The sequence below is a fragment of the Streptopelia decaocto genome, assembly GCF_964273445.1.
Source record: "Streptopelia decaocto genome assembly, chromosome: 2".
NCBI lineage: Eukaryota > Metazoa > Chordata > Aves > Columbiformes > Columbidae > Streptopelia > Streptopelia decaocto.
Window position 1 is genome coordinate 130,389,283 of NC_138655.1, and position 22,442 is coordinate 130,411,724.

The window sequence follows — 22,442 nt, forward strand, 5'->3', positions numbered from 1 at the left end:
CTATTTGGAAAATAAAAGTGGCCAGTGGAAGCATAGAAGATCTACACCAGATATCAGGAAGTAAGTTGTTCTTTGTTTAAGCGAAGGGCAAATCCCCAACAATTCATAGAATCGTAGAATCATTTTGGTTGGAAGAGACCCTCAGGGTCATCAAGTCCAACCATAAACTAATTTGAGCAGTAAACCATGTCCTTTCCTCAAGGACTAATCCATGTCCATTCCTTTACAATGATATCCCAGTTTTCCTTATTTGTGATTGCTGGATTGAATTCTAAATCCATAAATTAAAGGGAAGCACAGAACCATCAATATTTAGCCCAAACTATCTTTCACCCCATTCAGAAGTGCTTTAAAAACTCTTCCATCAAAATTTTCCTCCTCCCTAAACATGTATAGTCCTTAGTGCTGACTTGTAGACTTGAGATCGTTTTAAAAGTGCACATTGAAATAAAAAAGCATGTAAATCTGGTGCTTATTTATAAAGAAAATAATTACATATATTTAAATTGAGACAAATTTGCACAGTTATTAGTATTAATAAGAATGGCACCATACATCTAGTGCATTTTCTGTGGCACGATGTCATAGCTACCATATTATTAGAAAATTTATACCACCTTAAAATTGTCCGACCCCTGATTCTAATCACAGAGCCCAAAATGAACTTGACTGTTGATGAACTTGCTGAAAATACAAGCACAAAAGGACCAACAGGCATACACTCCTCTCTGCAAGCATGCAACAAGTTAATCTCCTGTGGTAAATATACCAGAAGACCGAAAATATGATTTGGTTTATCTCTGGACTGCAAGGCAAGCAATACAATCACTTTCATGAGCTCAAATACTTCCTTGTGGAAAACACTAACATTGAGGTGTTAGCAGTGTTCTTAATACAAATTTTCACACAATGCAAAAAAATATTGTATTGTATAGATACATCTGTTGTCCCTGTATCCAGACTAAACTGATACTTCATGGCATAGAACAACTTTGTGTTCCTTCTAAAGAGGATTATTAATAAACATGTATTTTTAACTTCCCAAATGCATTTGTCTCCTCTTTTCTACTCTTCCCCACTTTTTTGCATTTTACCTGCAAAAAATTTTATGGTGAAAAAGGTCAGGGAGATGTTCCAGGCAAAACAAAGCTCCACACAAAATAGTGACTGTTAAACTGTTGCAAAAATCAAATGGCTACAAAAAGATGTCCCTGCAGTTCTGAGTGCTGACCTTGGGAACCTTGGATTTGGCTTTAACAGTATTTTCAGAGTGTTCCTGGGCAACTTGGCTCACCCACTGTGCCTTAGCTTTGTCATTTAAAATGGGGGTAAGAGTTTGACATTTCACATATTTCAGATAATAAATTATATTAACTGTGATATCATGCTGTGATTTGCAGCACATGAGAAGCAGGAAACAAGTAGAAAGAGGTGAGGAACATTTGCAGCAGAAAGGAAGAAAGGAATGGCGCAAAGCTTTACAAGGAAGGATGGAGGAACCTTTTCAGAGACAATTCTAAGGGCTAGAGCCTCTCTGCAGTTATTGAGTACTAACATGGTTTCCTCCATGTCCAGAGAAATTGAGATTATCACAACTACCTGCTCTTCCTGGAGCTGAAAACCTAAGCGGAATAGGTCTCTCTGCACTGTTCTATCACTATGTATAGCATTTACTGTTTCACAAGTGTCACAAAAGACAGAATTTGGCATAAAGAACTGGAAAGGGAAAGGATTTTCTTTTGCAAACAGAACTTAAACTCCTTCTCCCATTTCTCTCAAAGTGTACCTGTAATCTGAGGAAAGCCACTTTTAAATACAGATCTGTACTTCAAATTTTTGAAAGACAGCATCTTTAACCAACCAGACTTTTCACTGGAGACGCCATATTTTGTACAGTAAATTTTACCTTTGTGACTTTAGAGAAGGAATCCAGACATGTTTCATCAGTTCCTGGCAATACTGCTTTGTGAAGGGTGCAAAGTAAGACACAAATGCTGCTGTTAATAAGACATCACCACATAAAGTTTTCTTTTTTGCTTTCAGGTGTTCAATGGACTGTCTCCAATGCATGTTTTCAGACTGCAAAGCAAAATTAGAAAATGTCATCTCCTGAACAACTTGGAAGTGACAGAACTTTTAAACTCCACACTAAAAACCAGAAGCATGCAAAAGTACAACAGGAAAGGTACTCTGTCAGCAAGAGATACGCTGCCTAAAACTGCAAGGCTGGAAACAGTCCATACTTTCTGGTGTTGATTTCAGCCTTTGAAGCTGAAAAAATAGGTTGGAGCACTTAATCAAGCATGCCATGTCCTTCTCTTGCTTGATTTTTTTCTAGTAATTGGTACTTTGGTCTGAATCAGATACACTATCCAGACACACAGAAATACTGACAGCATCTGGCATTCCACTGCCAGGTACAGTATGGCACTACTGCCTTGTGCAAAGTGCAGTCATTTCCATCCAGATTCAGAGAAGGCAAAGAAACAAGAATATTAGAAGAAAAAAAAAAAAAAAAAAAACAGAAGAAAGGAGAAAAAGCTGTTTCAACCTCAACAAAGATGTGACTTCTACTATTTTCTCATGCCTTTTTCCAAGGGAAGGGGAAGAAGAACAAAAGAGTTGTAGGGTTTTTTTCCTCTTATTTGTCTGGCTTTTTTTACCTACTATCTACAGAAATTTTACTAAGCTAACAAATGTAATGATTTTAAATTTCAACAGGAGGAAAGACAAAGGTGGTCAAACACACAGATTGCCCAGAGAGGTTCTGGAGTTTCCATTCTGGGAGATATTCAAAACCCAACTGGACACGATCCTGGGAATCCAGTCTAACCAACCCAGTTTGGGCAGGAAGGGGTGCACTGGATGATCTCAGAAGGTTCTTTCCAGCCTCACTGATTCTGTCAGAGTTTAATTACCGATTTATTTATTTATTTCCCCCCCCATATCAGCCCACATTTCTGGAATCCCTTGTGTACTTTACAGAGTTCAGCTTAAACATGCTTACCCTGGGATATTTTGGTTGAATAGTCAGGAACAGTATAAAATATTGGTAATTTCTTATTAGTAGCTATGCAGAAAGCTGTTATTTTTTTCCAGTTACATTGTAAAGACAGCCCACTGCCTATTTAAAATGTTGAAATGGTGACTAAAGAATTTCAGATAAATGAAAGTATATTAATATTTGAGTCATGGTTTAACCCCAGCTAGCAACTAAGACCAGGATAACTGCTTACTCACTGCTGTCCATCTCCAAAGTGGGATAACAGAGAGAATCAAAAGGGAAGGGAGAAAGCTCCTGGGCTGAGATAAGAACAGTTTAAGAAAACAACGAACAACAACAACAACAACAATTACAACTACTACCAAATTCCAACAAAACTAATGATCAAATGGACACAGCATAAAACCCAAACTAGCAGTATGTGGCACACTATACTTTGTTCTGTGTATGCAATTCCCAACAAAGGAATGAGAGTATACATGAATAGTTCCATGCTCAAATAGTTTCAGCATGGAAATGAAGGTAAAAATTGATCATCCATTAAAGTCATCTTCCGACTGATGAAATTCTAGATGTAAAATTAGAATAGACTGCCAAAACATTTCTTCCTTGTTTGTACTGTTGGAAATACTCAGGTAAAAATAGAAGTTGTTTCCCAGTTTGTTCACTCGCATCAGGGAAACCTCAGGAAATCGTTCTCCAGCAGACAGAGGGACTGAAGCAAAGAAAGGGCCAACATGAAAGGAGGAAAATGCACTGCTGAACAACTTATAAGGACTGTCCTTTACCCACTGTCCATACAGACATCTATTTTTCGGAGCAATGACAGTAATCAAAACATAATTTTCCAGTCCTTTAACATGATGTAATCAAAATCACTGAATAGAAAGTATCCTCCATACTTCAAATAATTTAATATAAAATGCTTGCATTTTGCTGGTGCTAGCTGCTTAAGAGCTTAAAAGAATACTTGTAGATGTGCTCGTTCTTGAAAGCCTTTAAAATGTATAAAATCAATCTCAAGTAACAACTCACTTTCATTCTAAACAAATCTATATGTGTACAAAAACAAAGTATCAAAATAATTTTTAAATTTGATATTAATGAAATATTTTCCAACTATATTTTTCAGAAAAATCAGAAATATTTACTGAAATAGTTAAACAGACAGAGAATTCTACAATAACAGAAGACTCAAACTCTTTTGTCATTAAATATAGAATATATATAGAATAATATAGAATATCCACTATATCTATATAGAATATATCTATATAGAATATAGATATCTATATCTATATAGAATATAGAATATCCACTAAGAAAGTGGAAGTATCTTTAATCGAAGTACTGTGCTTAGAAGAGTTAGTATTTAATGTTTCACAGTGTAAATGCAGGAACTCAGTGTGTAAAGACCTCCTAACCCCCAACTACATTTATAAGAGATGCCCAGCAAATGACACATAAAGGATTATTCCTGTTAGAAGCTTTAACAGCAATCTTTGTAATGTAGCAGTTTTGCTTTGAAGTATTTTAGGCATCCATTTTTGTCTACAGAAGTCGTTGGATTCTTCTTTAAACCGTTAACTGAAAGCAACAAGACAATAAATCCATTAATTTACAAGAAGGCTTTTTGGTTTACCCATTCTCTTTTCTTGTTGTCACTGACTGGTAAGTCATAAACAATAAAGAGCACCCACCTCATTCTCAAAAATAGCTTTGAAATTTGAAGATTTACTAAACATAGAATGATTGTCTATTTAAATCTTCAGTAATTTTACCATACCACCCAAGCACCATAAATCACTAGTGACATTGGCTAACAAGGGTTTAAGAGTTGGAACATGCAGTGTAATAAATTTCCAGACAGTTAAAAATCACTATAATTTTATTCTAATGCATTATAGATTGCCTGTAATGTCATCCTGGCCGGGGTGACCCATTTCTAATTTTGAACAGCTGTTCAGCTCGGGAGTTAGTTAATGATTAAATATAAATTGCCTGATTTATTAGTCTGAATGGCTGAGCTTCCAGGTCAATGCTATATAGACAAAATCATCAGTCTTGATGCTTTTCAGAAGTTAACTGTCTCCTGTTCTAGTAAAAAAGAATTTATTCTTAGAGGAAAAGTTCTCGATTAATCCTTTTAAATATTTTCCACCTTAACTTACACAATAAGACCACTAATAAGAGCTCAAATCTTGAAAAAAACCTTCTTTTAACCTTCAAATCCAAGCATTGGAGACTACCTATGGGCAAAGGCCATTGCCTTCCACAGAGCTTCCAAAGGCTTTGGATGTCTGCAAGGTCAGGCCAACAGTGACTGCCCCATGTGTCTTGGGGCAAACAAAAGTTTTCACATGCAGAGAGTAACAATGACCTCACTGTTTTTCTACCAAAGGAAAAATTATTTACATATTTTATATTTCTAGGCATATTAATTTCAAAATCAGGTGTCAAAAATGGATCAGTTTTAATTGCACTGGGTTTTTTTATTAGTTCTATACAGTTACAATTATTTTTTATAAACTGATTTAATCTTCTTGATTGCCAGACTCTGCTGAGAGATTTACGGAAACAAAAGTATTCATTCTCTGATCTTAGAAAGCAAAGTCACAGAGATTTTATGAAATCCAGCTTAAAATATTTATTCAGACTGTCTTGGGAACTCACATAGTGTAAATACTCTTTGTAGTTTTAATTTCCTGTTATTTACACTTATTTGTCAAAAAGGAATGGTTAGAATTCTAGATAATTAATTGAGACAGCACAATTTCTGTAAACACTTAGGAGAGACTACACACCAATGCTGTGGCTGACTTAAATGGCTACTGACTGTTAAATAGGCATGTGTTAGCTTTAATGATGTTTGTCTGCAAATAAAGGTAATAACCACACTTAAATATATATAATTTTAACATAAATACATTTCATTCTTATTTAAAAATTAATAGTTTCTGTAAAAAGAAAAAAAAACTATAAGGAAACAGTAAATATCTGATTGGTGCCTTCCACTTATTCACAATCTAAAGTGCAACGGGGGCAAATGCAGGGCAAATCTATCCTGACCTAGAAGATTATTCAGTCTTTCTGCTCATTAACTGGAGGCTGCCCAGGCTGTCGCAATGTGTTCACAGTTGTGTATAAATGTGGTGACTTAGTTACAGAGACTTTTCTCTAGCGATCATGCCAACATCAGCTGCTCAGCAATACATGATTTTCAGGAAAAGCAATTTTACTTCTCAGGATTTTATTACAGGTTTATTTGTGTGTTCTGTTTTTTCCTTCATTTAAATGATTTCTAAAAAGAGTCATCTCACCACCAGTCTTTTCTCCCCACACTGTCCTTAAAAATTTAAGATTAACCTCATGCTTAACAAAACATTTCAAATATTTCAAAATTCACAGTAGCAAGAACATCCAGGAAAAATCTTCTTACCTCAAGTCTCCTGACCAGCCTGTTGGTCAGCTCAATAGTTTTGTTTGTTCAGTTTACATAATCTTGACGTTGGACTTTCTCTGCAACCACTTCCTCAAGTGAAGCTGTGAGCTTACACAGATTGCTATCCAGAACCTATTCGGGAAAGGAATGGATAAATACTCTAGCTTAAGGTTTGTTGTATTTGGGGTGGGGTTTTTTTTGTTGTTTTTGTTTGTTTGGTAGTCATCATTTATTTATTTATTTAATATATTTTTTAAAAAAATTATTTTAAATGATATCTTTTAATGACTGTAGAATGGACCTTTAAGTCTGAAGGATACAAAATTTAGAGGAAAGGTTGTGTTGTGCTCTGTTATTTCTACAGCTCCTGGCATATGTATGCTAACTAACAACAACTTAGAACAAAACCACTATTAGAATCCCTCATTAAATACTAATTTAAATGGTAGAGATCAGGTGTTTGGAGTATGGTAATGGGAGGAGATATGTTTCTGCTTGATGACAATTGCCTGCATTGCAATGACCAGATCTGTAGCTCCTGGACAAAAGTGCAAGTTCCCTGTGCTAGATTCAGTCTCAAACCTCCTAGGATGCTGTAACTGTGTCCCATGCATTCTGGAGCATTTCAAATTGTAACAGAGAGAGGAAAAAAATACAAGAACGGAATTAGGATTTTCATTTTGTATATGAGCTGGGTGGCATACGAAGATCCAGTAGTTTGCTCTTGGATGGACAAGATGGCTTCACTTGTGGGAGAAAACAAGGAGATCTCCTGCATACCAATCCACACCTTCACCAAAGGCCTTTCACCACCTTTGCGCACTCCGCTCCAAAGGCAGCAACATGCCCCCCTCTCTGCTTTCAGGGATTTCATCCTGAATGTACCTCAACCCAGTAGCAGCCCCTGCCCACCCTCAGTGAGCTACTGCATGTTCCCTCTCAGACTGCTCAGACCCTTTATTTTCTTCAGTCTCTATCACTCCTGCCATACAACTGGTAATTTGCTGAGCTGCAGCATTTTCTCCAGATTCTCTTAACTGAGCAGTTAGGATGACATGGGATTTTTATATAAAATAATGTAAAATTGTTTCTTTTAATGCCTACCTAACTCAAACAGCTCAGAGATGCTTGGATGAAGAGCTATTGTTCTCCTTGTTGAAGACACAACACCCTGTACTTCTGAAAAAACTCTAAGAAATACAGTAATAATCAGTCAAGAACAGTTAGTCAACAAAACAGGTGAAAAAAAAAAAAAAAGACTAGTTTCTTCTGGTTGTAAAAATAAAAACTCCAGACTGCGGCATTTGTTCATCAAAAAGGACCAAAAATAAGAAAGCCACCCACAATGTGTTTATCTCAGTTTTCCCTTTTCATCAGGACAATACACACTTATATTCTTTCGTACTCTATCAAAAAACAAAAAGAAAAAAAAAAAAGAAAGAAAAAAAAAAAAGAGTTTCTTCCAGCTCAGCAAACTATGAAGAACTAATGAAATGAAAGGTGTTACAAAGTCAGGTAACTGAGTGATAAAAGCAAAGAAGTTAACACCTTGAAAAGTATTATTTTTGCAAATAATCAGGTGAGGCAAAAGTTGAATACAAGGACAGAGCTTGAAAGATCATTTTTAAAAAGACAAGGGACAGTACAGCAGGCGAGTTGCCTGAAACTGTTTTGTTTCTCTAGAGTAACTACAGAACTAATAACATGAGTTCCACTGTAAAATAAAACTATTCTATTTCAGGTTTAATGGAAGAATCACAACAAGAGCAAGGAGTGCATAGCTCCATGAAAGCTTGGTGGTTTTGCAGGATCAAAGATTTATATCTCATCTGCCAAGTTTAGTGCTTGAATTGGTGGTGTGCAATCAGGAAATTTAAAACTAAAATATAAATTAAAATAAGAAATTAATTGAAAAAAGGGAAAGATAAAATTACAACTTAAAGCTTAACAGGGAAGGCTGGCTTGATTTCTTAGGGATCATGAAGGAGTCAATCCACTTTTTAATGGTGATGGATCTTAAATTGAGAGACTAAGGACAATCTCTGCTCATAAGGGTGTCTCACAGGAGTGGGCTTTAAGCAAAATTTCATCAGTCTAGCATGCAAGGCATAAGAAAAATGAACACAGAAACAGCTCTCTACTCTCTTTTTTAAGAGAGACTTATTTCTAGGCATGTCAAGTTTGCCTGCATTATAACATAAACCTGACCATATTTCCATCAAAGTTCAGGTAGTGAAGATGACAAGAACATTCTTCTGCAGTGAGACAAACAGTAAGGTATGCCCCAATGTCTTTGCAGTTTTGTTTGTTTGTTTGTTTTTAGGTTTCTTTTTGGTACATAATATCCTCTTTTACCAGTGCACTTCCTACTTCATGACTTTAGAACAGGAACTGTGTCACTACAAAACACGCCATTCCCTTTTGTCATTCTTTCATAGGATGTACCATCAATAAAGTTTAGGGCTAGCAAAGACAGGATTACATATTGCATTTTATACGTCAGTACTCTAAATTCTATAGGATAATTCACATGTTTTGAAAACACTTGTTATGGAGAAAGTTAGTGCTAGTGAAGTATGCTCCACAAATCACAGCATAGTAATTTCTCTCCATAGCAAGCCTGCTGGGCTACGCCCTGGTATAATCCTTTCCAGGAACAGAGTGTATTTTCACTCAATTGTAATTATAAGTAATACAAATTGCTTGGTATCTGCCAAAAGGATGAACTCAGCCCAACTTTTTAGAGCTAACAATAATAAATATATATTTTTTTAATATATAATGGGCATACTTCTTGTAATGTATAGATGTGAATGTAAATTCATAATTCTCACAAATATTTTTAGCAGACAACTGTAGTTTGTATAAGGACAGAAATCTGATTTAATTTCACTCCAAATACTTAAAAAATAATTCTGCTTGTGAAGAAACGTTCCTTTTTTCTATTTCCTAACCTGTTCTTCTTTTCATTTACTGTAAATACATAGCAATTTTCTGACTGGATGGACAACTGTATGTGTTTGTATATTAAAAGTTTAACACACAGGAAAGGATCACCACCTACAGAGTATCTTTTTATCATCTTTAAAACATCGTAAATATTTTAAATGACATACTATATTAGTACCAGTCTGTATATATTTGACATTAAAAAAATTACTGTGACAATGTTCATTACATTATTGCCCATGTCTGAATTTAATTTCTCATCTAAAGGTACATTCTGGAAGCCATGAGAAGTGAAAGGAGGTTAGTTTAGCTGTGCTGTCTAAGCTGAAGATGTATTATTGATTACTAACAGCTGCAACAATTAGCATCACTGAAAATTGCTGGCCACAAAATCTTCCACATGAAAAATACATACAACTCTCATTCTCTCTTTCTTTGCCAACAAAAAGAAGCTGAATTATGATCCAGGGAGCACAAAACATCCATGAATGCAGGAGCAGATATCAGTAACAACTGATACTCTGCCTTGAAGTCTATTCTTTAGAAAATCAGACAGAGGAAGATGAGAGAGAGACAGGCAAATAAATGACAAGAAGGGAAAGAGGCAAGAAATTAAGTGAGGGATAGGGGGTAACTGAATGTATGGACTGATGCTTGGAGAAAAGACTTGAAGAAAAACCCTAATGCCACTTTAAAGGTATTTTAAAAAGGCTAGATAGAAGAGTAACTCCTTCATTGCTCTTACCCCATCTGTTTAGCTCTAGAATGAAAAGGACTGTTAAAGGCTAGTATTCATGAAGTATCTCTTCTGTACTGCTTCATTTCATGCAGATTCAGATGAGGAGTACCTTCTTCTTGCAGGCTCTGTATACTGGCCCTATGCAAGCTTAGAAGGAATTCAGCTCTTCAAAGGGTGACTGATAGGGCTGCACAGCACTTCTACCACTCTTGAAGAAGAGGTGGTAGGTGAGGTCAAAACTCCTCACAGACTGGATCCAGTCAGCAGGCAGCCCAGACAGAGGTATAACAGAATGTCCGTATATCAAAAGTGACTTTCTTTCAAAACATTAGAGAACTTACAACTCAAGTAAAGAATAAGATCTTTCTAGAGACTGATAGCATCCAGAGGGTTGTCAGCAGCTAAGGAAAATAAAATCTAGGTACTTGTCACTGACAAGTGCCTGCATTGTTCATTTCTTTTTCCAGATGAAAGTTTGTCTTCTCTTTATACTCATTCCACAGACTCCCTTACACAGTGAATCATACCTTTAGAAGGCCTGACATGAGCCAGCTGGAATAGGTTGTGTAGGGTGGAGGTGCAAGTTACAAAATACTGAATGTAAACATTAAATGAAGCAGATCAAGAAGTTACCATGGTTGGAAAAACAGAGCTGACAAAAGTTTACTAGATGTAAAACTTCCTGGAGAAGTGGAACACAACTGGTAAATATTGATACAGCACTTCATTCTATCTCTAAAAATGGATACCAGCAAAAAAAGTCAGTGTTTCACTCTGAATTTGCATCTTTCCATCAGTTAATTCTGATTAATGCTACTGCTGTACATAACAGTCCTCCCCCATGGGGATGTCACATTGAGCATCATGTCCTTTAACATGTGGATTAATACAAGTTTCCAGTTGAGGAACTCAAGCTGATTTTGAATGTAAGATTGAACAACGCAGTTCAGGATCATTGAACAGGGATGAAAACCTACAAAGTTATTCACTGTTGACCATGTTGTGCGTGCTTAGATGATGGAGAAAAAAGCTGAGCCCAGAAAGCTAAGTGGAGGCTCTGTGAAATGCCAACTGTACCTATGGTTAAAACAAAACCAAGCAAAGTGGTCCATTTAATGGAATTAATGAGTGTCAGTTCTGTTTAAAAGGAGAAATGCAAAGACTGTTCTGTACCTCCAATCTGCAGAGCTCCTTCAATCTAGTGAACCCTATGAATGAACTCAGCCCCCCATCACCCTCTAACATTTCACAGGTAGGAAATGAGGTACTAACGAACAGATCCCAGAGGAAATGCATCTCTCAGCCACACAGTTTTCTGTAGTTCAAACTTCTTGGATTAAGATTTTACTAAGTGGGTGTCACATCTCCAACTTGTTATAATTCTGGAAACTTAAAATTCCTTCTAAGATTCCCAAATTGTTTAAAGCTCTGGTGTGTGCTAACTTGCAATTTCCCCCTCCTCCCTAGTTGCCAGTCCTGAGGAAACTATCCGTGACTTTTATACACACATCTTTATGTTACATACTATATTTTTATAACTACTTCAATCATTTCGAGTCTACCACATGGCTTTCAGTTAATCATGTAATTAAAACCAGTTTACTTCAATCACTTTCAAATCTTTTCTTTCAATAACATTTCTGATGTAAATCATTGTTAGTCCAAGTGTATGGAAGCTCATGCACAATATGCCCCATTTGGATACAGTGTGTGCATAGGTAACTAGTTCATGGAAATGAGTAACTTCGATCACCTCATGCATGGAAAAAAGCACGACAAATTGGATGAGAGCCTTACTGTTAGCTGGAATTTGCAAGACATTTGAATTAACAACATTTTGCATTGCCTTGTGCAAAGAATTGCACTGTAAACTGAAGCTTTTGAAGTGAAATATTTTGGGACTGTGTAGTAGAATACTGAGGTACAAGAAACAAGCCAAACCCAAGTTTTCCTAAGTAAGATCTATGCAGCAGTTTTTGCTACATCATTATAACACTCTCTTACCACTCTAAGTGTTACAAATACGTTTTAATATACATAGTATATGCACTGCATAGAAAAGTATTTTTTATTCTTCTACTGAGGTCCTTCTTCTTGTAAAATATTACCAGATGAACACAATTTCTGCTTTATTTTTGGAATCAAAAGATAGTGTAAGCAAGTAGGACCTTCGGAGGTCATCCAATCCAACTCCCAACTCAAAACTAGGCTAACTTCAAAGTTTTCTTTGAACTGACCCCAAACAGCCTCAGGTGATCTTCCACAAGCTAGTAATAAATAAATAATCAAGAATTATTAGTGAACAGTTCAAATTTTTCCTTCCAAAATGTATTATTTTGCATTTATGAATAGCTAACTTCACCAGTTATAGTGTTCTCCATTCAACAACCTCATGAGCTCTGGAGCTTACTATTGCCATGAGTAATACCTATCAGGGAATCAAAACTTACAGCTACAGCTCCTTAAAAAAGTTCATCAGGTTGGTCAGCTATGGTATGAATAGTTTATAAAAATAACAGTTTTAACCGGATCCTCTCATCTTGTAAAAGGAAGCCTGGTTGAACAGGAAGTATGGATTTTATAAAGTGGTTAGGAAAAATACTAATAGTAAATGACAACATGACAACTGGTGGCCTAATGTAGGAAACAGATAACTGCAGAGGGAACTGCAGCTTTGTCTGTGGTGCAGAATTCTTCCTACTAGGAACTGAGTGTAGCTGAGAAAAAAACTGCTGCTAACCACCACCAGAAAAATGCCTAAGGAAATAAAAGGGGAACTAAATAAACATAAGACGACAGGACTACAGTCAAAGTTGGAGGGTTACTGCACTGCAAGATCAACTAAAGCAAGAAAAGGCTTTTTCAAATACTGTCAGGGAAGGAACAGAGATGCGTTAGTGCTCTTCTCTGAGCAACACATTAAAACAAAAAAGATTCCATGAGTTTCAAGGGTGACTGCTTGGTATTAAAAATAAGTTAAAAAATACAAACAAACCAGCAAAAACCTCCCTACACATTAAAAGACTGGTTTTGTCCAAAAACTATTTGCACTTAATAAACATATAGCAGTATAGATGTGTGAAATAAAAACCATGATTCTTTAGTACAGCTATTTTTTAGTGTAGATATAAGCTTCACTAGGGCAGATGTGATTTGATCTGAATGGGTGACTCCAAGTCACAAGGCCAAAGTTGTGTCATACAGAGGCAAACAGATACTGCAGCATGTATGCAGAGGGGACCAGAAGAGGAAGAGACATGGTACAAGCTATCTTTGCTTATCCGCTAAATCTGCATCTCCTCCTGCACAAGAAGAGCTGGTACTACAATAGCGGGAGAAATAACAGGAAATTTCTGAAATAAAGAATGAATTCTGGGATAACATTAACTCACAGGTTTAGATTAAGAGTTTCAGTAAAAGTGAATCATTCCCATTCTCTTAAATTGATACCTTAAGAGAAAACAGTGAAAGTAATATGTTCATTACCAATTTGTTCAGCTTTCATTTATTACTTGTAGAGAACTTTTTTATGCATAACATAAAATAATGGGGTTTTAAATCTGTTTGTATATACAGACATTGTACTGGAAGTGTGAGTGCTTAAGCAGCTGTGATTTGATTTACAGCCTTATTTTTCAATATAAGTCCTAAAATTTATTGTTTTAATAGGTAGCAGCCATTCAAGAGGTATATCTGAGACAGAAAGAATATGAGGATGACCTGCTGAAAGCTGAACCCGCTCTTGTTGCTGCTACAGCAGCCCTCGACATGCTTAGTAAGGTAAAGATCATGCAGTTTGATGTCTGAAAAAAATAAACCCTGCTCATTGTTCAAATAGTTCAAGGCTATTAAATGGTCATTCCAGTGCCAAGGTGCCAAGTACTGTCAAATTTCCAGCTTCTCTGGACAGCATGCTCCAAAGCAACAGGTTGGAAACTGCTGTACCTGAACCGGCATTACACTTTGCATCACTCTGCTTGGCCAAGTTGCACACGGGATTGCAGAGAAAGGGAAGGGCTATGATCATGAGTATTTCTGCCACACAAAATAATTAGCACTAGTTTTCAAAGAGCTGAGAGTTTTATGTTAGTAATCAGAAAGCTTCTGTGGAACAAATCTACTGTTGTTGCACAATTCTGTACCTGTTCCTCTGAGTTTCTTTTTTCAGGTTAATCTTAAAGAACTGAAAGTCTTCACAAACCCACCAATGGCTGTAACCAATGTTATTACTGCAGTAATGGTTTTACTGGAGTATAAAGCGCCCAAAGACCGAAACTGGAAAGCTGCAAGAGTCGTTATGGGATAGGTAATGATCAGTGGAACATCATGTGGTATCTGAGATAAGAGAAGAAAAGAACAGTTAAAAATGAGAGCCAGAGAAAGAGAAACTAAATCACAACTTCATTTTCTTACAGTTTGAATGTAGGGGGATATGACCCTGTATTGTTCTTTTCTGTGTACCTTTGGTGACAAACTCAAGTCAGTCTGAGCACCAGTGGGATTTATTGACTGCAGAAGAAAAGTCAAAGGGAGAGCATTTAATGATATTTATCTTATCCTGCCAAATTCTTCAAGTGCATTATAAAATGTCTTTCTGAGGGTGAATACTTCAGGCTTTGGGGGGAAATAATATTTTTGCTTTGTACTACATAATGTTTCTGAAACAAAAAGCCAGAGCAGGATTCCAGATTTGCATTTATGACAAAAGTAAGAATTAGCTTCTGATTCTCTGAAATGGAAAAGTATCGGTGCACTGGAACTTCTCTTCTTGCAGGTTGATGACTTATTACAAGCTTTAATCAACTGTGATAAGAAGCACGTTCATCAGAATTGTCTGAAAGTCATCAAGGAACATTACTTGAAAGATCCAGATTTCAACCCAAATTATGTTCATACAGAATCATTTGCAGCAGCTGGTCTCGGTGCCTGGGTCATCAATATAGTAAAATTCAATGAGGTATGTAGGTATATCAGTTCCTCTCTTGCCTTGATGAGGGAAAATTCTGTTATTGAAATTATTTATTGTTTTGGTAAGCTCAGTATAGTGTTCTGGGAAGAACATAACAGCAACCACATATAAATTGGGAAGTATTCAGTGCTTAACAGTATGTACACATGTATTTATTTTCAGTTAAAGATGTGGCTGTCCAGGACTTTTTAATTGCCATTATGATGCAACAGTTAGGAAACATTATTCTTCAGATGTACATATTTTACATGACTCTGGCTGTCTGGAGTGTAAGACAGAGCTTATCACTTGTGATTCCCTTAAGCACCTGTCAGCAGCATTCTTCCATTCATCCTAGCATCACAGCAAGTTAATTACGAAATAGTAAAAAACTAATAAATCTGGGTGAAATCTACTCAAGCGTAATGTGTGTCTAATTTCTACTTATATTCTAAAGCCATGAAAGTGATACATATAAATTAATTTTAGTTGGACAGCAGACCCACTGAGGATAGATTCAGTTCTGCTTAAGATATCCTTGTACAGGCTATAATCAAACCACCTGTAGTCTTAAGGTCAATATTGGAGAAATCTCTGCATCCCACTACTGTGTAGAAAGATAGCTCTAAAGCAAACGTGTGTACTGAGAGGCTGCTAAGATTATCTGAAAGTCTTCTATCAGGACACATTTGCAATTTTTATAATGAATGTTAGACTAAACTTCTTGTCTAACATACATATGTTGTGTGCCTTTTTGAAGGAGTATTGTGACGTAGAGCCAAAATGTTGTGCATTGACCCAGGCAAAAGCTGAATTATCAGCAGCTACAGAAAAACTAGAAGCCATCAGCAAAAAAAGCTCTTGTAAGTATTGCTTGATTAATAAGCATTCTTTTACAAAAAAAAAAAGCTGGGGAATATTAGGACACACTGTTACTTTTGAGGAGTTATTGAACACAGGGGAAGAGCTCAACAGCTTATGCCATTTCAGCAGGTAAGCTGTAAGCATTTAATGATCTAAGCTCAATTGGAGAAGCTGGAGCTAAACAAGAGATGTATGGGGGAGAAAAAGTAAAGAAAGTAAAGATTTTTCACTAAGAGTTTGAGAGCCACTTTACCCACCACCCCACCTCCCTCATTCCCCCCTTTCAATGGCTCCCTCTTAGAAAACCAGAGAAGATACCAGTGAGTCAATGGTCAGTTCTAGTGACATACTGGGGTTTCCCTAACCAGTAAAACATTCACTGTGTTTTTTCAGTAGATATATCAGATTTGTCAAACCAGCCTTCATCTTTTGGTAAATTTGCCTTTTTCTCAGTTCCAAGTCTGAAACCATAGGCCTCAAAACAAGGGAGAGAAAAGGAGAGAAAGAAATACCCTATGAGAAAGCACTGTACTTAATTTCAGGTTCAGAAATTAAGCAGATACCAATTTAAGCAGATTTCTCAAAACTCTTGTTTTGGCTTAACAGTAGCTTATATCAGTGACTTTACAACAGCTAGTACCAGTTTTAAATAAAATCTATGCACTTCCACAGCTTTCTGCAATGATTTGATTATCTATTTAAAAGCTGATAATGATTCATTGGTGCAAATTTATCTGGTAGAGTAACCCTGGAAGGTGTTCAGTATCATCTGCCATTGCATATGTGGAAGATTATCATACACATTTTTAAGGATTTCCTGGGGCCAAAGTCAGTTATATTTGGTTCTTCTTTATCCTTGCACCTCATGCTCATCTCACAGGCTCATTTTCTGTCAGATCTTGCTTAAGCAAAATCTAATTACAGAGAAAGAGGATATTAGAGTGATTAAGATGTTAATACTTGGAACAAGCACTGTGCATTGGCAGTAACAAGCCTCTGTAAGAATTTAATATCCTTACAAAACGTGTTTCTACAACTTCCAGGGGCACGTCCCATGCATACGTTTATTACATGGGAAACAGGACACACACAGACACTGTCTGTGGAAATAACAAAGATTGAAAATCAATATGCATTACAAATTACAAGTTAATAACTAAGTTAAAAATTGCCTCCATTCTTTGTGAAATAAAAGTGCAGAACAAAACCGGTGTAGCATTTAAGATTAAATTCCCAATGTTTATTGGTTTGCATAATAGCCACAACATATTCTTTAAAATTAAACACTGCATATACAGTTGCAGTTTTGGTTTGGTTTATATTTTCTCTAACATGGTTTGAGACCCATGTTACTGAAATTAGCTTAAAGTGAAAACTTTAGAACAGCCAAGATGCTCCTTCTGTCACAGTTTTTAAGGATGTAACCAGGCGAACAAGTATTACATTTACAGTAAACAGTGCTTCTTATGTGACTCAGTATTTTCCATTAAAACAAACAACTAATTTAAGTCATGCAAGTTGTATTATAGTTCTGTCTCCCTTTTTTATTATGCTTAGTTATTCATTGCTTCCTGATGCCCAAAAGGAAATATGGGACAAGATATTTAAGTGAGAAAAAATTAAACAGAGCAGATTGCAGATAAGCATTAAGAATGTTTCTCAATCTACTTCCATACACAAAGAGATGAAGGAGCTTTTCATCCTTGTCTCCAGAAGTTTAGTCCCCTTCACACCAATAACTTCAACAGAATAGAGCTCTTCAATGATGGCTAAATTGTTAGAAAAAATGGAAGCAGTGTGCCCTTAGCAATCAGACCATGAGTAGAGTGGCTCAAATATACCACGTAAAGAAAGAGTGCACTTCAGCTGAGGGAGGCAAATCATAAAAGCAGTTCAGCCTGGATCCATCTTTGCTCCTAAGCCTCAGCTAGTGTCACTATCACCCATTTACCTACATCATGCTCTGCGTGTTTTCTTCCTTTGGAAGAGTAGGTCTCATTTTAAAAGGCAATGGCATATGCATCTTCATCTGTAAACCACCCCAGCTGGCATCATTCAGAGCATACAAACAGCCAGTAAAATGACAGCAGTGTTACTGCCCACAACTGCAGTGGCACATTCATTGATTACTACATAGATATGTAGCTCTGCCACATTTATGGGCCATCCAGACTGAACCCACTTTTCCAGATAAGTCTCATCTAAAGTGACTTCCACTCTTCCCCTTTTCTTAGGTAATGCTTCACTCTAAGGCAATACCTCCAAGGTATTTACTTGCTTAAAGTTGTAAAACTAAAAAAAACCCCACCTTATAACATCCAGTTTGAAATCTATACAACAGGAAAGCCAAAATAATTTTCTAAAGGGTGACAAATTTTAATAAATTGTGAAGAGTATTCACAACTTAGCTGGAAGATATATTCTCATCTGCTGATTTTTTTCAACAAACATTATAGAAGATTAATATTTAGAAACTGTCATCAACCTTATGAACTAGCATTAGGTTAATGTAGCACAAAATGACACTTTCATTTCCAATGAAAACATTTCAGAAGTGCAATAAAGCAATGAACAGGGGAGTGTGGTAATCATTAATGTCATGCACTGAACTTCATCCCTGAAAACAAAGTGGCCCAAAGATGTGATTATGCCACAATAATCACTCTGTGTGTTTCACCTTGTTGCTTAATGAAGTAGTTAAAATTATGTTAAGGGTGTATTTTGATCACGCAAATCCATCACAAGCATATGGAACCAATATAGGAAATGCACCACTGAAAAGTAGTTGGTAGGATGTTGAGCTATTGGATCCAATTTGTTCACGATTAATTAATTGCACTATTTGGACTTCAAACTTCACAGCAGTTTTCAAGTCCTATGTAAGATATGGATCAGCAAAAAGCTGAAGTCCATAACTAGCATAATCCAGAGAAATATAAAAGTCCTGATCTGGTCTTCATTTATGTCACTGTCAAAAATCACTTTTCTCTCAATAAAATTAGGATAAGACACAAGGTCTTTAGAAAAGTATTACATATCACCCAATAATAATGTCTTTAAGAAACAAAACAGAAGAGAATGAAAGACCACTTTGATTTCTAAGAGAGTATAGGCTTCCCTGTTGATCAATATCTGAAGAATATTTACAAAGCTCTTGGCAACTTCAAGTTTTCATTGTTCAAAATCAGGTATTAATAACTGTTACTGGTCAGTTAAAATTTTCACTTTGCAGTATTGATAAACAACACAACGTACATTAGATTTCTTAGCAAAATGCCAGAGTCAAATAAGCCATTTGGATTTTAATGGCAAAAGAACTTAAGTTTACAGCATTCCATACTACAAGTGCTGTATTTCAAAAACTGTGCTTGTAACAGTAGACAAAAATTTTATATTCCAGATAAAATTACGCATTTCTGTTTGTTCTGTGGTGAGGATTAATGCATGTAAACCTTTATGTTTCTAATACAGATGTTGGTAACTAATGTTAATAGGCTGGACTGCAAGCAAAAAGAAGAGTCAACACTTGACACATATTATTAGGAATGCTACAATAGTCTTAAAATTCAAGGTTCGCACCTTGTAATATTGTGAGATACTGGAATGAACTTCTGTATCAATTGAGTTGTTCAATTTATCTCGACCCTCAAAGCTTTAAGAAATCTGAAGTGCTCAGAGATGACTCTCTGACCTTTACTGTATTACAAATAAGTCTGATTCTCAAGATCCACATCCATTAAATGCTTGAATGAGCTCAGTATTTATTGTTCTTTCATCTCATTAAAACAGCTAAAAGGTTGGGAAAAGGCATAATGTAAAGAAAGGTCAAGTGGTAATCACGGTGTGAAATGCTGTTACATGTGTAAGTATAATAATTCCTTAGACTTTATGCTCCCTGGAGAGGAAGTTGTTAAAAACTGTTCACCTAAAGAGGTTTATTTTGTGCTAAATATAGCTTAACAGCACTAAATGGGGGAATTAGACTGACCTTTTGCTCCTCTGCATCTGCAATGGCCTTTTCTTGGCTCACTTTCTCAGTCTGAAACCCGATCTTAGCAATCAAAGGTTCAGCATCTTGATATTTCAGTTGCAGTTCTGCCTCTTGAGAAGCAAGTTTGGATTTTAGATCTTCTACCTACGGGGCAAAGGGTAATGTGTTATTCAGGAGTAAGAGTCATTAGGTATTGTACTTAAGAGATTATGCCACGTGGGCCCCAAAAACTGAAACGTAAAACAAAATTCATGCTTCATAGGTCTTAGTACTAAAAGTGCTGTCTTTTCCTCTTTTATTTTGTTTGCATTTGGCAGATCCACATTTGTAGATCACAGAATTTTGTTGATTTAAAGAATTTAATAACAACAGCCTACCTGTTCCCACCAGGGACCCCACAGCCCCCTTGAGATGGCCAGATGTCTGCCCACCTGCTGAGGCTGTGTTTGTAACCAGGTGTCTCAGCTTGCAGCAGGGCCCAGTGTTGCAGCACTTAGCAAAGATGCAAACATAAAAGCAAAAGGACATTATGGAAAATGCTGAGTAATCACTCTGAACACAATTCCAGCAGAGGTTTTCTGAAAGGTTAAGACAGACTCAGAGATTGATTAATAAAGACTGTTAGTTTGCTGAAAGAGCAATTTATTGCCTGCCAGGCAAGAAACCCATATCAAAACATCCAGTGACAATACCTTCCCACATAGAAAGTAAATGTTTTGAATATCTGTTTGTTTCGTTCTTTTTCCCCTGTCGCTCCAAGTATTTTATCTGGCAGCTACACAGATAGACCAGAGGGGACTCTTCTTAACCTCATCTGGATAGAGGTGATAAGACAAAGAAGAAAACAAATATTAGCAGGCTTAACTTTTATTGCATGGGCGATCTTGAGAGCTTGTCTATGGCCATCTCCTGAAATCTTACAAAACCTACAAAATCTAGCTTTTCAAGATTTGACCAATTTGAAACGAGAAGCCAATGCTATAATAATGAGTTATAACAGATCACAGAATGTCAGGGATTGGAAGGGACCTCAAAAGATCATCTAGTCCAATCCCCCTGCTGGAGCAGGAACGCCTAGGTGAGGTTACACAGGAATGCGTCCAGGTGGGTTTTAAATGTCTCCAGAGTAGGAGAATCCACAAACCCCCTGGGCAGCCTGAATCAGTGCTCTGTCACCTTAACTGAGAAGATGTTTCTTCTCAAATTTAAGTGGAACCTCTTGTGTTCCAGTTTGAACCCATTACCCCTTGTCTTACCACTGGTTGTCATTGAGAAGAGCCTGGCTCCATCCTCATGACACTCACCCTTTATATATTTATAAACATTAATAAGGTCACCCCTCAGTCTCCTCTTCTCCAAGCTAAAAAGACCCAGCTTCCTCAGCCTTTCCTCGTAAGGGAGGTGCTCCACTCCCTTAATCATCTTTGTTGCCCTGCACTGGAATCTCTCCAGCAGTTCCCTGTCCTTCTTGAACTGAGGGGCCCAGAACTGGACACAATATTTCAGGTGCGATCTCACCAGGGCAGCGTAGAGGTGAAGGAGAACCTCTCTCGACCTACTGACCACCCCCCTTCTAATACACCCCAGGATGCCATTGGCCTTCTTGGCCACAAGGGCACAGTGCTGGCTCATGGTCATCCTGCTGTCCACCAGGACCCCCAGGTCCCTTTCCCCTACACTGCTCTCTAAAGATCCCAAATCAAAATGTAAAAAAAAAAACTAAATGGTGCTATGTTTGATATTCTTGTATAGAGCTCTGGCGTGCATGATAAAAATGGCTCAGTGTTCAAGAACCTGGCTAGGCAGGAGCTGCAGCTCCATATGCTTCACAGCATGTGGCACTTCAAATCATCAAATCATCTTTTAGTCATCATCAAATTAGAATCTGAGAAAAAGACCATTTTAATAATTTACTAGTATTGGATACCTTATCAAAAACTTCAAAAAAAGCAGTCACCCTTTGCTGTTGACCATTTATTTTCACAGGTATTCAGCTTGAAAAGTGGGAGTAAGCCAGCCGGATCCCATTATTAATCTCAGGTAGTAGCATGCAGGTGCAACGTTATGCATAGTCTGGGGCAGAGCATTTCTTTTGCAGTTTCCATATAAGACACACAGACTTTTGTATAAAGAAATTGCTGGATTACAGCTTGTCTTCGGCATCCATAAAGGGATTACAGACCACGTGGCAGGGACAAAGGCTTCCAAAAGCAGCTTCCCCTCCCTTCTGTAATTGTGGAGTGACTAGCCACAAATGAAGTGTTGACAGAAGTGCTGAATGGGCACTACTCCCACAAGGAGGTGACCACAGGTGATGCAAAGGTGCCATACTTGTTTCTGCTGCCTCCATTACCCCTCAGCTGGTCATTGGTTACGCACGAAATCCCCATGTACAGAACTGCATCTTCTCTGTACATTCATCTGGCTCTTACGGTGGTACTTGCTTTCCCTCGTACCCTTTTACTGTGGCCCCACTACACTCACCCTGTCTCCAAACTTTGTCCT

General features: G+C 37.0%; 1 protein-coding gene and 1 long non-coding RNA gene across 2 annotated transcripts in view; both read right to left on the minus strand.

Moving 5' to 3' along the window:
• DNAH11 (dynein axonemal heavy chain 11) overlaps positions 1-22,442 on the minus strand; it is a gene marked incomplete at both ends in the record, with an annotated part of 86,579 nt that overhangs the window by 13,112 nt on the left and 51,025 nt on the right. The window contains 1 exon segment of the mRNA XM_082044605.1: positions 1,600-1,673. Within this exon segment, the coding sequence (XP_081900731.1) occupies positions 1,600-1,673 (74 nt within the window).
• LOC309436985 lies at positions 6,377-20,714 on the minus strand. Its single transcript, XR_014183450.1, has 3 exons — positions 20,630-20,714; positions 19,935-20,081; positions 6,377-6,578 (listed from the first exon to the last, which is right to left on the minus strand). It is a non-coding gene; the product is annotated as an uncharacterized lncRNA (long non-coding RNA).